The 21,070-nt window shown below is 38.8% G+C and overlaps 1 protein-coding gene across 4 annotated transcripts; it reads left to right on the top strand.

Annotated features, from left to right (window-relative positions):
* Window positions 1-3,486: 3,486 nt before the first annotated feature.
* LOC124197434 (beta-glucuronidase-like) lies at window positions 3,487-7,748 on the top strand. Of its 4 annotated transcripts, none has more exons than XM_046592886.1 (16): window positions 3,487-3,587; window positions 3,690-4,060; window positions 4,142-4,321; window positions 4,399-4,513; window positions 4,581-4,610; window positions 4,712-4,753; window positions 4,828-4,854; window positions 4,921-5,222; window positions 5,333-5,482; window positions 5,567-5,739; window positions 5,815-5,958; window positions 6,044-6,128; window positions 6,493-6,576; window positions 6,657-6,749; window positions 6,808-6,946; window positions 7,112-7,350. In XM_046592886.1, the coding sequence occupies exons 2-16, from the start codon at window positions 3,779-3,781 to the stop codon at window positions 7,210-7,212; spliced, it is 1,947 nt and encodes a 648-aa protein (XP_046448842.1). In that variant the 5' UTR covers window positions 3,487-3,587; window positions 3,690-3,778; the 3' UTR covers window positions 7,213-7,350. The 4 variants fall into 4 exon arrangements, with proteins under 4 accessions (XP_046448842.1, XP_046448841.1, XP_046448840.1 ...); XM_046592885.1 differs by lacking the exon at window positions 6,044-6,128 and adding an exon at window positions 6,315-6,399 and having other exon boundaries at window positions 3,488-3,587; XM_046592884.1 differs by lacking the exons at window positions 3,487-3,587; window positions 6,044-6,128; window positions 7,112-7,350 and adding exons at window positions 6,315-6,399; window positions 7,422-7,748.
* Window positions 7,749-21,070: the final 13,322 nt, after the last annotated feature.

Here is a 21,070-nt window from a genome sequence, read left to right as displayed (position 1 = left end):
GAGACGAGAGACTCGGAGGTTTTTTTTTTCCTTTTTCTTCTTACCAGCACACTATAGAGTGGATGGGATGTATAGCTGCGGGTAAAGAGGGTGGGTGGGTGGAGAAGGAGGAGGGGGCGTTTCGGCAACCAATTCGACCTTGTTGAGGAACGAAAAAGAGCATCAGCTCTAGCTGTTACCGCTCGTCTGTATCCTTCACCTTTTGGGATTTGTCTGTCTCTCTCTCTCCCCCTCTTCTTCTTTCCACATGTATATTGTCTTTTTTGGACTCCTTTTTTTTCTATTTTGAGAAGAAGAAGAAGAAGAGACTATTCCTCCGGTTGTCTCTGCTGCTCTCGAGCCATAACATTAAGAAGGCGAAGAACTGCATGATGTCTTTATATATATTTCTTCTTCTTCTTCTCCCAGAGACTCTTGCTTTACATCCCTCCGGTTCAAATTCACCCGCATAATTTTCTTCCTTTTTCTTCTTCTTCTTCCTTCCCCAGAAATATTTTTTTTTTCACCGAAATTCTTCTTCTTCTTCTTCGAAAAAAAAAAACCATTTCCAGGCAGATATAATGTTTTGACAACAATGGAAAGAAATTCGAATCATGCCGAGATAGTTTTTGTGTGTGTGAGTGCTCTTCTTTTATTCAGAGGATATAATATTTTTCGAAATGATGTATTTAAAGTTGATGTCGATTCATGATCAGATTTTTTTTCCTCCCGATATTCGTGGAGAGAGATGAATTTGTGTTAATACGAAAATAAATGAAAGTCAGATACATCAGATTCATATAAAAATACACACACACACACGACCGGTTTTATATATTTTGTGTTTTGTTTGTTTTTCTGGTTTTATTATTGTTGTTGTATGTATTTTGTTGTTGTTGTCTGTCTGTGTCTGTGTTGTTGTTGTGTGTTTTTGAATTAGTTATTCAAACTCATTCACATTCAGACAATTTTTAGTGTTGATTCCAACTTGGTGAATCGATCCGTCTAGACGCCGATAACATCATGATGACTGACACATCATATGTCACCTATTTTATGGCCTTTTCCTGGCTGCCGGCCAGGAATGTCTATGCCATGCCACGTCGGTTTTTCTTCGCTTGATTTCGATTGGGAATTTGTTTTTTTTTTTCTCTCCTCCCTTCTCCCAACCAAAATAATAATAATAATAAAAAGAAAAGCATGACGCATAGTTGGATACTGTAGAGAAAATAAGCTAGTGACACTTTTGATGTAGGAAATCTAGCGCGCCCACGAGCTTATTAAATGATTATTCTCCCAGGCTAACGTCTGAATGAGAAAAAACCTGAAAGGATTTTCATTCGAATGTTTCTTTTTCTTATTTTAATTCTTTGTCAGAGAGGTTGACTGCGGTTGACTGGTCACCGGTTGATCCATCAGAGGTGATTTCACTGCCAACATTTTACATCCATCCAGAGACTTGCCAGAGACCTCGTTGACGTCTGCTGGCCAGAAGAAGATGTGCAACGCCCAAAAAGAAAAGAAAAAACAAAACCACCACCAGAAAACTCTTTGGTATATTATAATACATAAACACGAAAAAGAGTTTGAAACATTCTTTCGATCGCCACCCATCTCACCTTATCAGAGAGAGAGAGCGAGAGCTACCAGTTTTCTTCTTCTTCTTTGCCCCGTCTTCAACTGACCGTTGCATCTATTCTAGCGCGTACACACACACACATACATTTCGAAAGAATAAAAAAAGAAACGAGAACGAGCTGAATATTCCTTTCGCGTAATTTATTCATATCAGTGACCATGTAGGGACTTATGACTGCTGCTGCTGCCTCACAATAAAATACATCCCCAACTTTATTTTTGAGAGAGAGAGAGTATGGTGTGTTCTCTCTCTCTCTCTACATGCGCCGGCCAACATACACACAGAGCACAGCCAGCGGAGCTCTGATTCCGACAAGTCTATATATGGTGCACTTTCGGGTCTTGCCGGATTATTTAAATCGAGCAGTGATCATACCGCTCCGAGTCAGAAAAAAGAAATCCAAAATCAAATGCGTCCTGGATTTAATATGTAATATCTATCGTTGCGTTGGTTTTTTCGTTTTTCTTTTTTGGTTCCCCCCCCCCCTTCATCAACCTCGTTTGGAACACGACACCTCCAGTCAGTGATCAATCCTTTGACAGGAAAATATTTCCTACAAGGCCACCACCGCCGCCGACCGCCGCCGCCGCCGTATACTTCGACAATAACCCCGAGACGCCGACAGACGGGCGGCGGCACGGGACGGACCATCGCGCGCACAAACAGTCACGTGACGAGTGAATCCTCCAATACGTTATTTAGATGTCTCATTTCGACTTGGGATATGGAGATTTCGGCTATCAAATCAAGAACATTTCAGTTCAACAAAGTTGTAATGAGAAGCCAAGCCAAGAAGAAGCAGTTCAGCAGCTCCACGATGCTATGGTTGTCCATCAGAGATTGTTGACGTTGGCAAGGCGATTATACCAGCCCCAATGTCAATGTAAACGAACGATCCGCAAGGATATAATAAAACATGTTTTTTTTTTTTTTTCTTTTTGTTTGTTTTTTGTTTTGTTTTTTGTGTGTGTCCCGCGCCATTTGTGCAGCCGTGCAAAGTCTACACGGGACGTCTGGGGTGGCAGAAGAAGAAGAAGAAGAAAAAGAAACTTTCACGTGACCCGCGCTCTCTCGAACACACGCCCGCCGTGACTTTATAAGGACAGTCGGTCCTGTGTGCGCTTTTCGGAGCCATCCTAGCTGTATTATAATCTCCACATATGTGGATGGGTTGCATCACTGCACAACCCCTCTCCTACAGCATACACACACACTCTATGTATTTTTTATTTTATTTTCAAGTTAAAAAAATAGTAGATATATTATTATTATAAGACAGAAGAGAAAAACGTCTTGCGTGCGGCTGCTGCAGGATCAGATCGGTAGTCGGAGACCAGCGCAAGATGGCAGCCTGTGTGTTTTCTTATCACACACTTTCGTGATGCTCTGACGAGTTGTCTTTTTTTTCTTCTTTTCTTTCTCGTCTCTCTCTTTTAATAAATTTATTTTTTTCCGCGTTATAATCTGAGCAACAAGCGGTGTGTCTCAAGTGGGGGATATATAGACGAGATAAGAAGTTAAGAAAAACCCTGGCCATGGAATAACTGGGATGTGCGTGTCAACGTCACTGTCAGCATATGTGTCCTCCTTATTTGGGCCTTTTCTTCGAATTTTGTTTTTTTTTCCCCATTTTCTTTTCTAAACTGGCTTTTTTTGAACGACATCTATTGCAACACACAAATCCAGAGAGAGAGAGAGAGTGAGGGGCACACAGAGAGAGAAAAATATAAAAAAAAACATGCTGCCACAGCGGCTTTTTTAATTACACGCTTGATTTTACTCGACTTATTTTTTGGGGGATTTTTAGCGGCGATAACGACGACAAAGATATAGTGTGTGCGTTTCCAGCAGCAAGCTGCAAGCCAGTTTATTCCCTCTCCGTTTGTCGTTGACGTGATTCAAGTAGAACTGTAAAAAATAATAAAAATTTTGGAACACGGTCTTTACATTAGACTTTGCTGTTTTCCAAGTATTTTATTAGTTTAGATACAAAAAATAAGAAAGTCCAGTATAATTTTTTAAATAAATGGATATAAAAAAAGTGAATTTTATTTATTTTATTTTATTTTGGAAAATTCGGCAACGGAGGAAAAAGTTGAAATCAAAAACAAACCGGCCGCTGTCATTCAGCTGTCATCCGGTTGAGGGGCGTAATTTGAAATGAAGGTTGTCGAGATACAGGATTCGCTAAATTGTCGCACGACTGCGTTTTGTTTACGCGTCAAAAGAAATCTCTCACGTTTGACTATGCATTTTTCTATCTTGTTGACCATCCTCGTCTTCTGTGTGAATGGTATGCATGCAACTGGAATCCTCTATCCCAGACCATCGGAATCACGAGAAACCCTGTCATTGGACGGCATTTGGAAGTTTGCGATCGCCAACAGGTCCGAACAAAATAAAGGATTCGAAGAAAAATGGTATCAGGCAGCTCTGCAACATGTAAGTCTTATCATCCACATGAATATATGTCAAAATGCTGATGCAGTTGAACGTTTTGCTTTTTTTCAAATAATTGCTTAGTGTGCTGTAAAAGTGATTGATATGCCAGTACCCTCTAGCTATAATGACATCACCCAAGACTCGGATATTAGGGATCACATTGGATGGGCTTGGTATCACAGAGATTTTTTTGTGCCCAGGACTTGGAAGTCACAACGGGTCAACATCAGGTTTGGTAGTGTCAACTACTTTGCGATTGTGGTGAGTGCAGATCAAGACAGATTTATGACTTCCTCCCCATTCTACTTCCAAGTATCTCATATCACCGTGTTTGACAGTGGATCAATGGGGTTGAAGTAACCAGTCACTCTGGAGGTTATTTGCCTTTTGATGTCGAAGTCACTGACCATTTGAAGTTTGGGTACCCAAACTTCATTACAGTTGCTGTCAACAGTTAATGATTTTATCTATATTTAGACAGAAATTGTATAATTTTAATTAAGTCTTTTATGTTATACAGATACTCTTACTCCATGGACTATTCCTCAGGGTAATCTAGAAAATAATTTGATATGAAAATGCTAGAATTATCCAAGTTAAATCACTCGTTTCTTTTATTGGGAATGCCCATACTTTATAATACCGTATTAGGCAAAATTGTTTATCATAATGACTCCCAGCGATACCCAGCAGGTAAAAAAAAACATCGATCGGGCAGTTTAGTTAGAAGACGTTATTTAATAATTCCATAAATGGATTTTTTTCAGGCTATTATGAGCAGCAGTATAATTTCGGTATCAATCCATTCAAACTGTTTTAATCGACTAACAAATAGCTAACAGTTAATTTTATTACCGAAGATTTCTTCAACTATGCTGGCATTCACCGTCCCGTCATTTTGTCTGCAACCCCGAAAACTTATATAGACGACATAACGATCAACACCACCAGTGTTTCGGATTCCGAGGGGACTGTGTCCTACTCGGTTGAGCTGGGAGGTTCTAAAATTGCCGCCTATTCGGTCATTGCTGAAGTTTACGATTCCCGAGATCGTCTTGTAGCCCAGTCAAAAGGCCTCACAGGCGAAATTCGTGTTACTAATCCAAATTTGTGGTGGCCCCGAGGAATGAACGAGTCTGTCGGCTACCTCTACACGCTCAAGGTTTTAACCTACAAATATTTGTTTGTCTTTTTTTTGTTTTTTTATTTTTTTTATTTGAACACAACATTTTTGCTCCGAATTTATATTTCATATCTTGTAACCCCCAAAAGATCCAGTTGTGGAACGACGCCAAAAATGTCGAGGGTGACGTTTACAGGCTTCCGTTTGGTATTCGCTTCATTCAGTGGAATTCCACTGGCGTCTACCTGAATGGGAAAAGCGTTTATTTCAAAGGATTCGGCCGACACGAAGACGCGAGCGTAAATTTTTGACGTTATATTATCTAGTTTTCTTTTTCTTATCCGGGCCAAAAATGTTAACTAAACTTCAACCTCTCACCGCAGTTAAGAGGCCGTGGTTTAGATTTAGTCACGTTAACGAAGGACTACAATCTGATGAGATGGATCGAAGCCAATTCGTTCCGCACTTCACACTATCCCTACTCTGAGGAACTCATGGATTTGGCCGACCAGCAGGGATTTCTAGTCATCGACGAAGTTCCAGCTGTCGGGCTCGAGTAAAATATTTCTTGCATTAATATCATATTAAATCACCGAGAATTTGCATATAATAATGAATGATTGTTTGGCAGTAATTTCGATGATGATCTGTTGGAAGCCCACAAACAAACCTTGAAGGAACTGATCCAGCGCGACAAGAATCGCCCGGCAGTCGTCATGTGGTCAATTGGGAACGAACCGCAATCGCAAAAAGAAGTTTCAGCGCACTACTTTGAGTAATTTTGCAAATTCTTTTTTTATTCCTGCGTTGTGATGAGTGGGAATCCAGCAGCGCAATTTTTTTTAACTTTGTTTCTATAGTGCCGTTGTCCAATTAGTCCATCGGCTAGATTCGTCAAGGCCTGTGACTTTAGTTTTGAACAAACCAAGCAACCAAGACGTTGCCGTAAGTCAATTAATCAGATAAGTCTGTAGCTATAGCTAGCTATCTAGCTCATTAGTAGTTCCTTGGTAGCTTTTTTGTTTCCTTGTGTACACAGTAGATATTCACGTAACGAAGGTCACAGGTTTGCGTGCTGATGATGATAAATGTTATTCACATTTGCCCACCTTTTTCTATCACGGTCTCTAGGCGTGTCTCTAATTACACCCGTTCGCTGGATCTTGCAAGACCTGTGACCATGGTTTTGGCTCAATCCTACGCTTCTGACTTAGCTGCAAGTGGCTGACTGTTCCATCAATTAGTCACCCGAAAACTTGTTTTTATTAATCATTTGTGTTTGAATTTTTTTTGTTCCTGGTTTTCTTAGGCTCAGTTCCTGGACGTTATTTGCATCAATCGTTATTTCGGTTGGTACTCGGATACGGGTCATAGTGAACTCATCACCTACCAGGTACTTCTTTTTTTGTTCAAGCGCAGAAAAAGTACTAGCCTAAAAACCGTGTTCCCCCCCCCCCCCCCCTTGATGTGTAGATGGTAAAAGAAGTCACAGCTTGGCACGATAAACACCTGAAACCGGTTTTGGTAACCGAATATGGTGCTGGAGCTCTCGCCGGTCTGCACACGGTATTTGAAAGACAAAGTCTGGTGGAGCATTACCATAAATAAACGACATTTGATTCAGGATCCTCCCGTTGTCTGGACCGAAGACTATCAAGTGGTCCTGATGGAGCAGAACTTCAAGGCGTTTGATCAACTGCGTGAAATGGGATTTCTAATCGGGGAAATGATATGGAATTTCGCCGATTTTGCCACGCCACAGGGTCAGTGATACTTATAAATTGTTTTGAGTTGACAGATTTTGAACAAAAGTATCCCATATCCGTGAAGTCCTTATTTGACTGTAGAAATTACCTTGGGAATTTATTTATTACCGGGCTTTAACTTTTTTTTTTTTTTTCTATATTTATTTTTGGGGACTGAAACAGGAGTGAATAGGGTGGTGGTCAACCGAAAGGGAATTTTCACTCGTGAAAGGCAGCCGAAGTCAGCCGCCAGATATTTGAAATTGCGTTACTTAAATCTTTAACGTTCACAATTTTGCGCCCCATGTTCTATTTCGGTTTCTACACTCATTTTCTTCGTCTCATACCCAGTTTACACAATTTCGTCCTTTTTGCTTTTTCGCATTAATAACCAGTTAAAATAAATGCTGTGAAAAATAAAACCAAGTTTCTCGTTATTTACAAAAATATGAAACACACGGCGGCTCTGATCAGAATTGATTTTTATTTGTAGAATACTTCCGCCCAACCGGATGCATGAAAGGAGTTTTCACACGTGACAGACAACCGAAATTCGCAGCCCATTTCCTACGTCGTCGCTATGCGCAGCTGTTCTGCTGAAAACAAATGACTAAAACGCACTCGGGTTTTCTATTTATTCAATCTGGATAATCACCGAAACCCATCCGCATTTCCTCCTCCCACCACACACACCCTTCTTTGTCGGAGAAATATGATACCCAACTTAGATTTTTAAAACATTTCTTAACTTCAAAGCAGCAACGTTTATTGTACGGTAAAGGCGCAAGAGTATTGAAATACAAAACCGTTTGTTTCTGTCCTTTTCCCTAGTTCTCGGGGGGAAAGAATATCCCTCTCGCTTCCTCAACACTTTTTAACATCCAGCACGCAATAGTTCTACGGCGTTCTAGATGAATAAGAATATATTCAGATGCAAATTTGCCGAGTCAACCTAAAAAAAAAGTTACATTAGCCAATAAGAAAAGTTGAGTGTTAATAAAGCCAACAAAAAAATGGTTGGAATGGAGAAGAAGTCTTTATCCAGTTTGAAGGGTAAGCCAGATATGATATGCTTTGCATAATTGGTTACGGTATTAGAGCGTTCCCAACAAGGAAGCTATTTGGCTGTATTTTTTTTTTTTTTTTGGGGGGGGGGGATATCTCGTGTATTCGATTCATCTTTCCAAAAATGAATGCGCCACCATTGAAAACGCCAGGTATACACACGTATACACACAAAGTAATCAGCCGATGGCTAGATTTCAAAATGTCCAACACAGGGAGAATGGAACGACGACAACCGCAAGTGCTTTCTACCTTGAACTCGGAGCTAGACGTAAAAGTCGTGTAATCAAGTCATGCAAAAGATGTTTTGCCTTAAAAGGTATCGAACATTATAGATAGTCCCCGTTATGGCTTATTTTGATCATGAAAAATGTGACAATCATTACAAATGTCGAGTTTATGCGCGAACACGGTTAGAACCCTCGAAAATCTCGAAAAAACAAAATTTGGTCGATTTAAAAAAAAAGATTGAATCAAAAGTTTTTATTCTGGATTTTTTCGATATTTCATGATGCATAGATTAATTCAGCCCCGCTCCGTTTTCCGACGAGGTAAAACAGTCCGTTGCCATTTTACTCTTCCAAATAAAGAAATGAGTGTTGTCGACATGGGCGTTGGACACGAAGGACAGCTTGTTTATTTAGTTTAGATCCGATGTGCAGTATAATCCGCGGGACGACGCCCCTGAATTTTAGGTTTCCTGTAATTTTCTGGCAGTAGATCAAGTTTTAAAAACCCAGACATAGCACGTCCACGTTTGCGAACATTTCTTCGAAATTCTAGATTTAGATGAAGAACTGCGCAGAATTTAGCGACATTTCTACTTGACAGAAAAGTTATAGCAAAAGTGTCGCCATCCGTTCCGAGACTAACAGATGCCTTTTCCCTGGTTTTGCGGGTTGAGTAAAGACGGAGGGAAAACATTTGACATTCCGTCAGCTAGACGGAAACGACATGGCGACAGCTAATGAGATGTTGGATGGCGAATTGAAAATTTTCGACCCCCCATCACTTCCTAAAGAACCTATCAATCCTGACTTGGCATGTCATACTTTTCTAAGTCACCCCAGACATTTTTTCCTCGATTTTAATTTTTTTGCGCAACTGTGCCACTCTCTGTAGTCGAAAGGTTTAACTACTAATGCATTCAAACAGCAAAATTCAAGATCTACCGCTAGATGGGAAATTTCCAAAACGACAAGCGTATCAATTTCATTGCCAGAGATTAAGCTCGGGTCGGGTTAATTAATGGACTTTTGTATTGATCAATTGCTTTAACCTAAGATCAGCTAAGATCATAACGCGCTTTCCGGAAGAGGATGGGGGAGGAATAATTATTAACTTTGTAACCAGACCAATCTCATTAAAAAAATTTACCATAATCTAGAAGAGTAAGACGAGAATGATTTCATATAAAAAAAAACGGTTTTTTGTTTTGTGACCGTGTTTGTATCTGATGTTCGAATTTTAGCCATATAATAATGAAATTTTGAAATGTTATCTGAAATAAAAATAAGTCAGCCGTTGGTCTAATGGACAGCAACGAGGAATTACAACGTTTAAACGTTTACAAATGATTGCATTTAGTTGTCATGGTGAGTAAATTGTTATTTATTTAATCAGGCTTAATATTAGTATCGCTGTGATGATCGATGAAATCATCATCGAAAATAGTTCGTAATTGGTCTTGCGATTATCGCGTGATAGATTTAAAACTAGTCATCGGTTAAGTGTCGCATTTTCATCGCGCGATAGAAAAAGCGATAGACCTAGCGATATTTTTTTTTTAGTGTAGCACATTAGATAAAATAGGCTTTTTTGAAAGGAGAAGGGGAAAACTTTTCCCCTTCTCCCCTTCTCCTGCGCCAAAAAAATCAAATCAAATGTATTTTTCATTACTTATTCTCAGGGTTGTTAATATCTAAAAAAATAAGTATTTCCGATTGCAATAGCGATACTGGTGTTTTTTTTATTGCCGACTATCGAACGATGAAGTCTCAAAAAAGTATCGGTGCGATAATCGCCGATAGTCGCCAATACTTTTTACAACGTTTCAAAATTTCGAAAAAAATTTCGAAAATACTTTTCTTGCATATTTTTTTCAAAGGCAGAAAAACTATATTAACAATAAACTTTGTTTACCAGCTCGGCCGTGGTATTTTAAAAAACTTGGATGGGGCCATGGGGGAATACACCACTGAAGTGCTCATCCATTTTCAGCTGTAACTTAATGCTACTTTTAAGCAGTCTGCAGTTAAAAAAAAATATCGCTATCGCGTCATCGGTTGTGAAAACGCGATTATCGATCGATACTGATTTTGAAATCTATCGCGCGATAATCGCTCGAACAAAAAATTTTATTTCCGATGACCGTGATCCGTTCATCACGGCGATATTAACAACCCTGAGTTATTCTTGTTTATTCTATTTTAATGAATTTTAAAATTCATTTTTAATATTTTGAAATTCATATTTAATATTTTAAAATAGAATAAACAAAAAAAGTAATAAAAAATACATTTGATTTGATTTTTTTGGCGTAAATAAAAAAAATGCGAATTTCAATCACAAATTCAACATATACACAATTGCATAATCTACATAAATTAGGTATTAAAGGATAGGGAATGAAATAAAGCTAAAATGAAATCAATTTCTGGCCACATTGATTAATAATTTTACATGATTAAGAACGAAAAATCCCTATTTTTGCTATACCCCCCGAGAGGCGAGGGGCCTACTAACCTAGCGAACCTGGCGGGGAATCTTGGGACCCTTTAATGAACACCCGCCGTTTCTTCCAAGAGACTGGGATAGCGCGAGAGTGTACCTTTCCTATTATATCGTGCTTTAAGCTTTAAAATATTGTAGTGTTGTAGACTTGAAGTGGAAGAAAAAACCTATACTATTGGTATTTTAAATATGTTTTAAGACTAACGGTTAACATAGGCATCGGAAAGGAAGTTTTTTTTCTGATTTTGATTGATGAGAATTGAGAACCCAATGAATATTTTAATAAAATTGGTTTTTCCCTTTAGTTATTCGCTTCTAAGAAAATTGATTCTAAAGTATCCCAAATCTCCAATGAAAATTCAAAAGCCCCAATTTTTAACCTTTTTGTTGATAAAATATACCAGCAGAAGATTTGCCGTTATGCGAAGGAAAATTAAGTAAAAATTAAAGAATTAAGAATTCAAGCAGTGGATATTTATATTGCCACCGCTTACTTTGTTGATGGAGCGACAGCGGAGCCAGCGCTGCATAGGCAATATTGCCAGATTAAAATATTTTTTCCTTAATAATAAGATATTTTTATTTGGCAGTGTTGTATTTTCGTCTGCTTGAAATATCATTAAAATTTTAGAAATCCCGAGAGAATGAGCTCGTCGTTCAAATTGTGGGTGATAGAACCTACAAAAGATTGACAGCAGGAATGCATCAATCTATAAAGCTGAGTTATGTGGATTTAAAGACATAGAGGAGTACCTCATTAACACAGTAAAACATTGAAAACCTAGCGTTGCTAAACATTAACACGTATAGATTGATTTATTGGTCTATAAAATTTTGTTCGCAACATATAGTTCTAGCTGCAAGATTCCTTATGCGTTGCTCAAAAGAAATCTGCGCACAGGCACGTATATTGTAACTTTTACTTTTGGCACGCCGCCAAAGGTGCGGGTGCCTTAACGCCATTGGCAGAGATCACAAACCATGTACTGGTAAGTCAAAGACTGGTCAGATGGATTGCCATTTCGGCCCATAATCCGTCATATCTTACAGTACATCGCTAAACGTTCTAAAAAACTTACACGAACCGGTGATGACGAACTTGATATAGCAATCGCTATTCAATTGTAGTCATCCTGTCCTCCATATTTCTATGGGCATCTTTTCATTTCGTCATTGTTACAGCCGACTGATACGCCAAGATACTTTTACGTTGACCTTCAGGCAATCGTGAAGTTGATGCTGTTGAAAGATGCACGTCGATGAAGTTTCGACTCAATAGCATGTTTACAAATTCAAGATCACATCCACATAAATCACCAAAACCGAAATTGGGATCAAAATAGCGGTGTTTGGGAATGACGATAAAAATATTGTCGATTAACTCCTTTGCAGAAGCCATTTCCGTCTGCGGTTTCGATGACAGATGATGACGCCAAAGCTCAAACAATTCCGTAGTAGCCTTCAGTGAACCATAGAACACAGGGAAATTGTTTGGAATTGATGTAGTCACGTTTGTCCATAACATATCGTATACCACAATCAGCTGGCAACCCTATGAAACGTGTTCGATACCATGATCACATCCGTTAAAAAATGTAGAGAGATAACAACATTTGTCGCTGCTGCCAGAGTTGTCGAATACTTTTTTTCTTTCACGATATGTGGCGTGTAACATGCCATGCATATGCCCTCCTTCAACAGGGAGTGCTGTAGCGATTTTTCCTTCGATCCAGGGCAAAGGTAAGCTGTAACTGTCGGAATTCCGACTTTCACACAAAAGCAAACAGTTGCAGTTCGCAGCAATTTGCATCCCATCAGGCAGACGAAGTTGTTGAGACACTTGAGTTTCCAATGCCCTTCCAGGCATGTTCAACGAAACAAATTTAGAACCATGAATCACATAGAATGTCCGATCTTTAGATAGGACTCCTAACGTTTTCTTGACTTTCCCAATTTGCTACAACATAGTCAAACATAAATACACCATTAATAAAGTAAAAGTTGTTACTACATAAAAAATTGATCACCAACCTTTAATGGAACTGGTATCGGAAAAGGTTTACTGCGATCACCCAAACTAATTGACAACGGAGAAACTGATCCCTCAATACGAGAGCAAAATGCAAAGTCCACCGACTCCCCCAGGTTAGCGAAAGCAAGAGACTTTGCCAAACCATCCTTTACTACACCAGAAACAGGTAGTGACATTTCCCTTCCTAGACACTGTGACTTACTTTTCGTGGGCTTTATCATTAATCTATTGTAAATTACTTAAAAAACCACTACTACCGGAGCATTGATAACAAAGACCATCCCATAACATGGATAACGACACAGTAAAACGTAAATGTGCATGAAACCTATAAGCAGAATAAATTCCAACATGACGCTCCCACTCTCTATCTTACTACACCTGGAAGTGTACTACAATGATTACGTTAGGAAAATAAGTGATAGACAACTTTGTTTTGTTAATGACAATTGGCCTTTCGACATTCACTAACGTGTAAGTGGAAATTAACAGCTGTACTAAATGAAAAAAATATATAATTGAAATTAACGCTACGCAAGCAGGATTCGTCAAAGAGTGAAAAATTACTCAAGCCCTACCTCCCCCACCCCTTCCCTCCTCCTAAATGAGTAATGGAGTGAAAAACAACACAAAGACACAATGGCTTAAACTAGCAAACGGGGACAACCAAACGCAATGGAGCAATTTGTAGAAAACGTAAACCACTAGACGTAATCTAATCCCACATACACACACGCAATAGCAAGAGCACTGCACTATTTATATGAAATAAAGCTAGTCAAACAGCACACAATAGACAACATGACTTACCTAGTACGCGTTAGACGACCCCTAGCCATAGGAGAGCTCCAGTAAAAAAAATTGGTTAAAAGCCAAGTGGCCCGTGAGAGTCACAGTTCACTTTGCAGGTTGTTCACTACTGGCGAACTATCGACAGCAATAGCGAGAGTTAAACGAGGTCTGCTTCCAATGACTCTCAAGTGATGAGCTTGGCAATTCCTTTTGCTAAATCTTTTGCTACTACGACTCTCTCACTAAAAATGCCAAACCAACGCAGAAATGCTAGGAAACTCTAGATGCGTTGGTTGTTGCTGGAGTGATTATTGTTACAAAGAAAAGCAACAGCCTCGCGATTATAGGTTGTTGGACAATGGCATTTGTAGAAAAGACTGCCGACGGCGACTCTTGCCACTCGATTGTCAAGACCTACTTGAACGTGCACAAGGGTGAAATTGTTGTCAGAGGTTGGGCAAGCCGCCAATGTTGAGCGTCTCCGACAGAATGTCCGCCAACGCGTTGTTGTAGTGCAGTTGGGCACCTTGGTGGACCTTCGTCAGTTATCCGTTCCCTAGTGTTAGTGCATTGTTTTTAGGATTAACGGCGTCATCGACGACATCACTTCCCGCGTTGCTCTCCTCAGCAAAGATCTCGACTAAAGTCCAACACCTGTGAAACACACAATACATATCCGTCGTAAAGAAAATCTGTCCAACTCTTGTGGTAACATGAAATAAGAATGCGGCGACGCAACGAAAGGCTTCAAAAAGAACTTACAAGACAATAGCAGATTTAAAATTATTCCACAAAATTGTAAGGCGTTTTCGAAAAGCAATCATACATTTACGGCGTGCCAGTGTCGAGCAATACTTCTAATTGAAACAACTGTCCTGCTGCCGGAGATAATGCACGCGAAAACTCAGCAACAAAACAAATAAAAAAACAACCAAAAATTATTATAGAAACAACACGATGTTACAAATATATGTTGAAAAATTGAAATACATATTGAAACTGTAAAATAATTATTTTAAGGTGGGTGTGCTTCAGGTTTAGGCGAACGAAATGAGCGTGCGACGCTGAAATTGCAATTTGGGCACAAACTATTTTAGAGAAATAACGCCAAATGCAGTAGCCATTTCAAATAAATGTTTTCATTAAAAAGTGTGAACTACACCAAGTGTTCTGTTACAGCTCAAAGCGATACAAGTGGTATAATATAATCGGATTTTTCTTCCTTGTTGTTGTTTGTGATACCGCGATGAATGTGACTGTAGTGACAATGACTAATGAAAAGTAAGAGTTGACTTCAGTTTGCAACTTGTCAGTTCCAACACATCAAAAGCAATTTGTTTTCCCTTCCTGTGGTCGCTAACTACACCCCACGTTAAGAATGTGAAAGGCACTTTAATGTCTTCTTATACCGGATGTTAAGCAATAATTTGCCTGTTGCCATTCGAAATGGTGTAAACGCCACTTTCAGTTTGAAGCGATGGAAAGCAGAGGTTAAAAAAACAAATTGAACTAGCACAAACTGTTTAATTGGAAATGTAGCGATTTAAAAAAAAAATTAGTTGCCGTAATGTGATAGCGGCACCACATGTTGTGTCGTTATCGAACGTTTACAAGAACATTGACTTACTGAACCCCAAAACGCGTAACCTACACTATGCAAGCGTGTGTAGTGGAAACCGTGATCCACGCCATCAATAAGACTCGCATATCCTAGAAGTCTCCCCACGTCTATGGATCGCCGTCCGCTCTCTGTTGCTCCAAAGATAATGGTAGATAGTATTGCATTTGGTTTCCTGCTATTTGAGGCTGTAATTACGTAAATGTTGGTTATTGGTCTTCGTCTGACAATGTGCAAAACTACGTATAAAACCTATCAAGACTTTGGATCGGTTACCCGATGTTGTGTTGTTCGCCTAAGACCACGTTCACACAGTGTAGTCATTTCAACTGAAAGGATCTGGTGTTTCGAATTACGCTTGATACGGTGCAGCCAGTGTTGAGAAAACGCCTTTTTCGTGCTTGGTGGTCGTGATGTCTGTTATCTGACTTGACATGATAAAAGGTGGGGTTAAGTAACAACATGGTGCCACGTCATAAGCTTTCCGTCATTCTTTTGGCTGGTGGTTCTGAACTGCATGAGTTTTTAAACTGATTCATTCGACAATTCTCACTACTGACAGGCTGATGTTGGAATCTTTGGCGCTACGACGTTACACCCAATAGCAGTAACAATATTTAAATATTTAAACCTATTCAAGTTGCTGTTCATAACCAAATACATTTGGTTTCAGCAGGAAAAATTCACCCCAAAAACTTTTATTCAGTAAACACTGGTGATAAAATGTTACAGAACTATAGGGCTTTTTTTGGCTATAAGATACAGCCAACCCCTCCCAAGAAGAGTATCGTGTAAAAATTTGAAGAACAGGTGAACTAGGCCAAAAAATAGGCTGCAAATGCCAGTCGATGGAATAGAACCCTGTTAGTCATAACATCCAGGTTAATGTAAACAATAAAACACAACAGCCCCCAAACCCCCGGAGCAACAACAAAAAAAAACCAGTCACAAACAATCAACTGGAGAAAGACTCCGAGCAGTGAAATCCATTACAATGTTTACCAGTAGTTCAATCAAAATCAATATTTGAATTTTGACCAAGGATGTGATCGGCTCATCTAGACCTAGCACTAGCAGTGGTTGTTGCTGCTGCTGTTGTTGTTGCTGTTGTTGTTGCTGCTTATTAATTTTTGTTTTCTGTTTCGACTCTTCTTGTTTAGACGAGTCCACATCTTTGACAGGTGTAAGTGCAGGTGCATCCTTTGGCTTCTGATCATTCGCACAGTTGTATCCACATTAATGACAGTATCCCCACCATATTTCTCTACAGAATCTTGCTGTTCTTCGAGCAGTTGTTGCTGCTGTTTGGTGTTGACCACATTACCATTAGTTTCAATGTGATTGTCTCTCTTCGGCTCATCAGCAGTAACTTCCACATCTCCTGCCACTGCAAGATCTGCCATCTTCTGAAATAGAGAAAGGAAAGGTAAACATTTTATGCACACAACAATAAATAATATTTAATTCTAATTGCAGGCTGAATTAATTACTTACGACATATGTGACGCAAAGAATTAGTTTAGTTCGAAGAAATAGTAAATGAATGTGTGGACGACTGAGCTGTTCACAAAATATTGATTTGTGATATTGAAGAATTCAATGTAACACAAGACTGCACTAATTGCCCGATCAAATCTCCCTTTTGGTATTTTAAATCCCAATCCTCAGTCAAATAATGATACCTTACTCCACAAAGGTCACTTAATTTTTTTATGGAACAAGCCCAAATCACGATCCCCTCATTGCAGCTACAAAGTCATTCGACAAAGTAGAGCTTTACTATGTGACGCAGAAAATCCAGAAACTCAACACATTAAAGACATTAAAAATCAACTTGAATTTATTATTAACGGTACAGTAGAAAAAATTTGTAATTTTAATTACTCTTTTAAAGTTAAAGGAATTGAAGATATTTTTATCCGATATTCCCGCACCCCAGTAGATAAAATCAATCACACCATCTCAACTCACTCCGAACAAGGTCATAACTTTACCAGCACTTACATTCTAAACGATAGAACCAACCTTTGTTTAGGCAAGCCCGAATCAGGAAACAAAATTCTGAGAGCAGTAAACTGCGACTCAGAAAATGCCGTTCAATTTTTATATCTAGAAAAAAGACTCATTCCTAGATCCAATCAAGACTCTTGCGTTACAGTCAGAACATCCAACCTTAATATTATTTACAGAAACTGTCAACTACAAATAGCTAAAACTCAAAAATGGAACTACAAAAGCTCCACTGGACTCCTTTGGATTAATTCAGAAAAAACCAAAACGAACAACATCACTAAACATTATCTCTTAGCGTATCCCATCATAACAGACGAAACAACGATGCGATTCCCAACCTTATCGATTGCAAAGACAGAAACGAACTGTTCTATCCGCAATGGAAATTCATGGAAATGAACACCTTCCAAGCAGATGGACCAGAAATTATTGATGAGGCAAGCCATCACCAATATACATGCGGTTCATTCGTAGAAATTTCTAATCAATTAAATGACGAAATCCGAAACGTATACTGCGAATCCCTAAAAACCAAACAATTCTTAGCCATGACGACAGCACTTTCCATACTTCTTTAGATCTTTAGAATCTCACTATGATTATCCTAATGGGTTGCATCTGCTGAGCTTTCCTCTTGTTCAAGAATACAAACGAACTGATCTATCTCAACAGCTGACAGCGAGGTTTCAAATTCAGCTTAGGATTCAGCTAAAGAAGTCGATCTGTTGAGGGAAGACAAATTTCGTCCAGAAAATGCAGAAAACTTGACTGACCTTGAAAGGAAGTTATTATTTTGATCAGTCTCTATTTGACTTTCATTTTGGGAATCACTAATAAATAATAAATATTGAAACTAATAAATAAAATAAATATTGAAACGGGAAAGAAGCAAAGAGGGAATTGTACCTGGGATGTGATAGAGAAAATTAGGGTTGCCAGCCAGTCCAAGTTCGCAAGCTGTTGCTGTCAAGGGTCAAGCACGACACAAAATAATTTTTGAATGTGTGAAACTGAAACTTTGCTGACACAAACTTCAACTGATGTCTAAATTAAAAGAAAACACAATAAATATTGAAACGGGAAAGAAGCAAAGAGGGAATTGAACCTGGGATGTGATAGAGAAAATTGGAGTTGCCACCCAGTCCAAGTTCGCAAGCTGTTGCTGTCAAGGGTCAAGCGCAAGCGTGTGTCAAGAATAAGTCGCTCTTTGAACCCGTCGTAGAAATACATTTGGTAATTCTAAAGAATAGAAGAATCTTGAACTGATTTCTTTAAATAAAACTGAAATTAAAGTTACCTCACAGCCGCAGGGTTCCATGGAAACAAACCACAATCCCTTAAACCATTTTGCCATATTTCAGTGGCAAATTTTGCCGGACTTCGTGAAGTAGTCGTTCCACATGTTTAATAGTGACTTTATTCTGTTAATGCTTGATCATTCACTCACTTACTTTACTTCTCCACTGTTTTTTAATGGCTTAAATAAAGCAACGTCACACGGCTGCAGTATGTGAGTGGTATTCGGGGGGGGGGAGCAGATCAAAACAATGTCGTTTTCGAAGGAAATATCAGTAATTCGTATGTTGGTGTGGCTACGATGACCATCGATAAATAAAACGACGGGACCTGCTTGCCCTTCAGTTCGGTAGGAATTGATTAAGCAGCCAAAAAACAAAAAGCATCGACTGTCATCCACACTTTTTTCGTAAAAAAAGATTTGATTCCGGGTGGCATGTTGTTCTTATCCATCCATCGTTGAGACCGTTCGTACGGATAGATGATGAAAGAATACAAAATCCAACTGGAAATAAAAAACGTCGCTAAAACAGAAACTCCAGATTTTACAGAACTTTTGTGCACAAGATAAACGTCCTTTGTTCTTGTGGGAGCCAAGACTTTTTCTTTGCCAGGGGAAACGAGGACAAAAGTTTCGTCCGAATTGAAGCACCTAGCAGGATCTGTTAAAATTGACTCCAAGTTTCTATCCCTAAAATCATAAGAAGATTCGAGGAAATGAACTTGAAAATTTCCAAAAATAATGATGTGCTGTGGGAAAGCTACGAACTGTGGAGGTTTTGGTGAAGGTATGTGGCAACAAATTATCAACAGATATCTACGACGGAATTGCACATGGGAACAACATCTAACTTCAAGTAATTCTCCACATTATCTGACCACTTCTTTAGATAGTCAGTAGTGATCAAGGCCTTGGTAGCATCCAATGTTTTGAGGGTCAGATAAAAGCAAATATCGTTTTCAACTTTAAGTAGGGCCGTTTCAGTAGAGTAGAAATCCCTGTAAGCAGCCTGCCGAGGGACATGTAAAGAATTTGTTCACAGATAGGATGACATTAGTGGGGAAGTGCTACGTTCTATAAGTGTGTACAAAAGATACGAGGCAATATACAGGACAATATTTTGTCATGTAATTCTGATCAAGATTTGGCTTTTTAAGAAGAGGAATAGCTATGGCATGTTTCAGTGCATAAGGAAAGACTCCAGAGGATAGTGAATCATTCACAATTAGAGAAAGTGGAATATATATTATATCGGCTAGTTCCTTAAGGAGGAAGGTGGGAATCGGGTCCAGAGGTGAAGTTTTGTTTGGAGATTACATTATTAAAGAATTAATTTGAAATTCTCTCACAGGAAGAAAGGAGAAGACAGCACTAGACAGAGGTGGGTAACAGTAATGATAGGAATTGTTAGGTGCTTGGGATGCTTCGAGATAGGCTCGGATGTCTGTTTGGATCTTCCAAATGAAGTTCTAATCTTTTATCAAATTAAATTTTGTCGTTTTTACAATTTTCTAATCCGCGCCCCCAAGTGAAGCAAACTTTGATTTTGTCGCAAGTCTTAAAACTAGTTTTTTCTTATTATTACAGATAAAAAAGGCTAGTGGCAATCAAATCCGCGAGATAGTCGCCACAGGTTTTGGTCGTTTTCAAATGGAATCAGCACCCAGACGAAAACAATATGGATGTACATAATAATGACATAAATAGTTATAATTATAACGTAAAAAATGAAAAGTACTTACGACGGAAGGTACTAGTGGTGGAAATGAAAAGTTTTTGTGACGGAAGGTACTTGTCGCTTAAATTACTTCTGACGAAAGGTATATATGTAACGAAATGTAATTAACTTTGTGACGAAGGTTCTTAAATAAGGTGACATGTACCAAAAAAACGTTGCATCTACTCTGGGTCCTGTGTGTCACCATTTATCGGAGACTCTCTTGGCGAGCAAAAAAATTGCTCGTTCTCATTTGTATTGTTTGAAATGCAGTACTGTATGTGTATTTCAAAATTGTTATTGTCATTTTAATTATAAAGTGTTTTCAATTGCATGAATAATGGTTCAGTGGAATCAGGGGTGTATCAAATGCGGAATTTGGAGAGAAATCGCGCAGTTTTGCATGGTTTTCAATCGTCCTTTTAAACAACGCATTTTCTATCTTGTGGACGTCAGTTTTTGCAATAAGATTGAGAATATGACAAGGATACTTCATGTGAGGTGGTAACTTGATCTTATATCCTTGATTTTCATTGATGTTTATATCTTCAGGTAAGTCCGATTCGCTTTCAATTTTGTCAATATCGATATAAATAAACGAGTCGTCCTCTTCGCAGATTTCTTTTTCACAATCTTCTGAATTTTCGGATAGTTCTTGCTCTTTCGTAGTTTGCCCGAATACTCTGAAAGCCTTGAGAAAATTTGACCCGTTGTCGGTTTACTGTCATGCCGGTAAAACTTCGTTTGCGTGACGACCACATATTCGCAGTGGCACATACATACAAAAAATTCTGTAGTGCCATGATGAGAGCTGTCTTTGTATTGGATTACTTCTCTTTCAGTTTTTCTGTAAAACATCTTTAAAAGTTTAAAAA

This window comes from Daphnia pulex, chromosome 7 (assembly GCF_021134715.1).
Source record: "Daphnia pulex isolate KAP4 chromosome 7, ASM2113471v1".
Classification (NCBI taxonomy): Eukaryota; Metazoa; Arthropoda; class Branchiopoda; order Diplostraca; family Daphniidae; genus Daphnia; species Daphnia pulex.
Note: the sequence above shows the minus strand (reverse complement) of the source record. Positions and strands in the feature narration are given on the sequence as shown.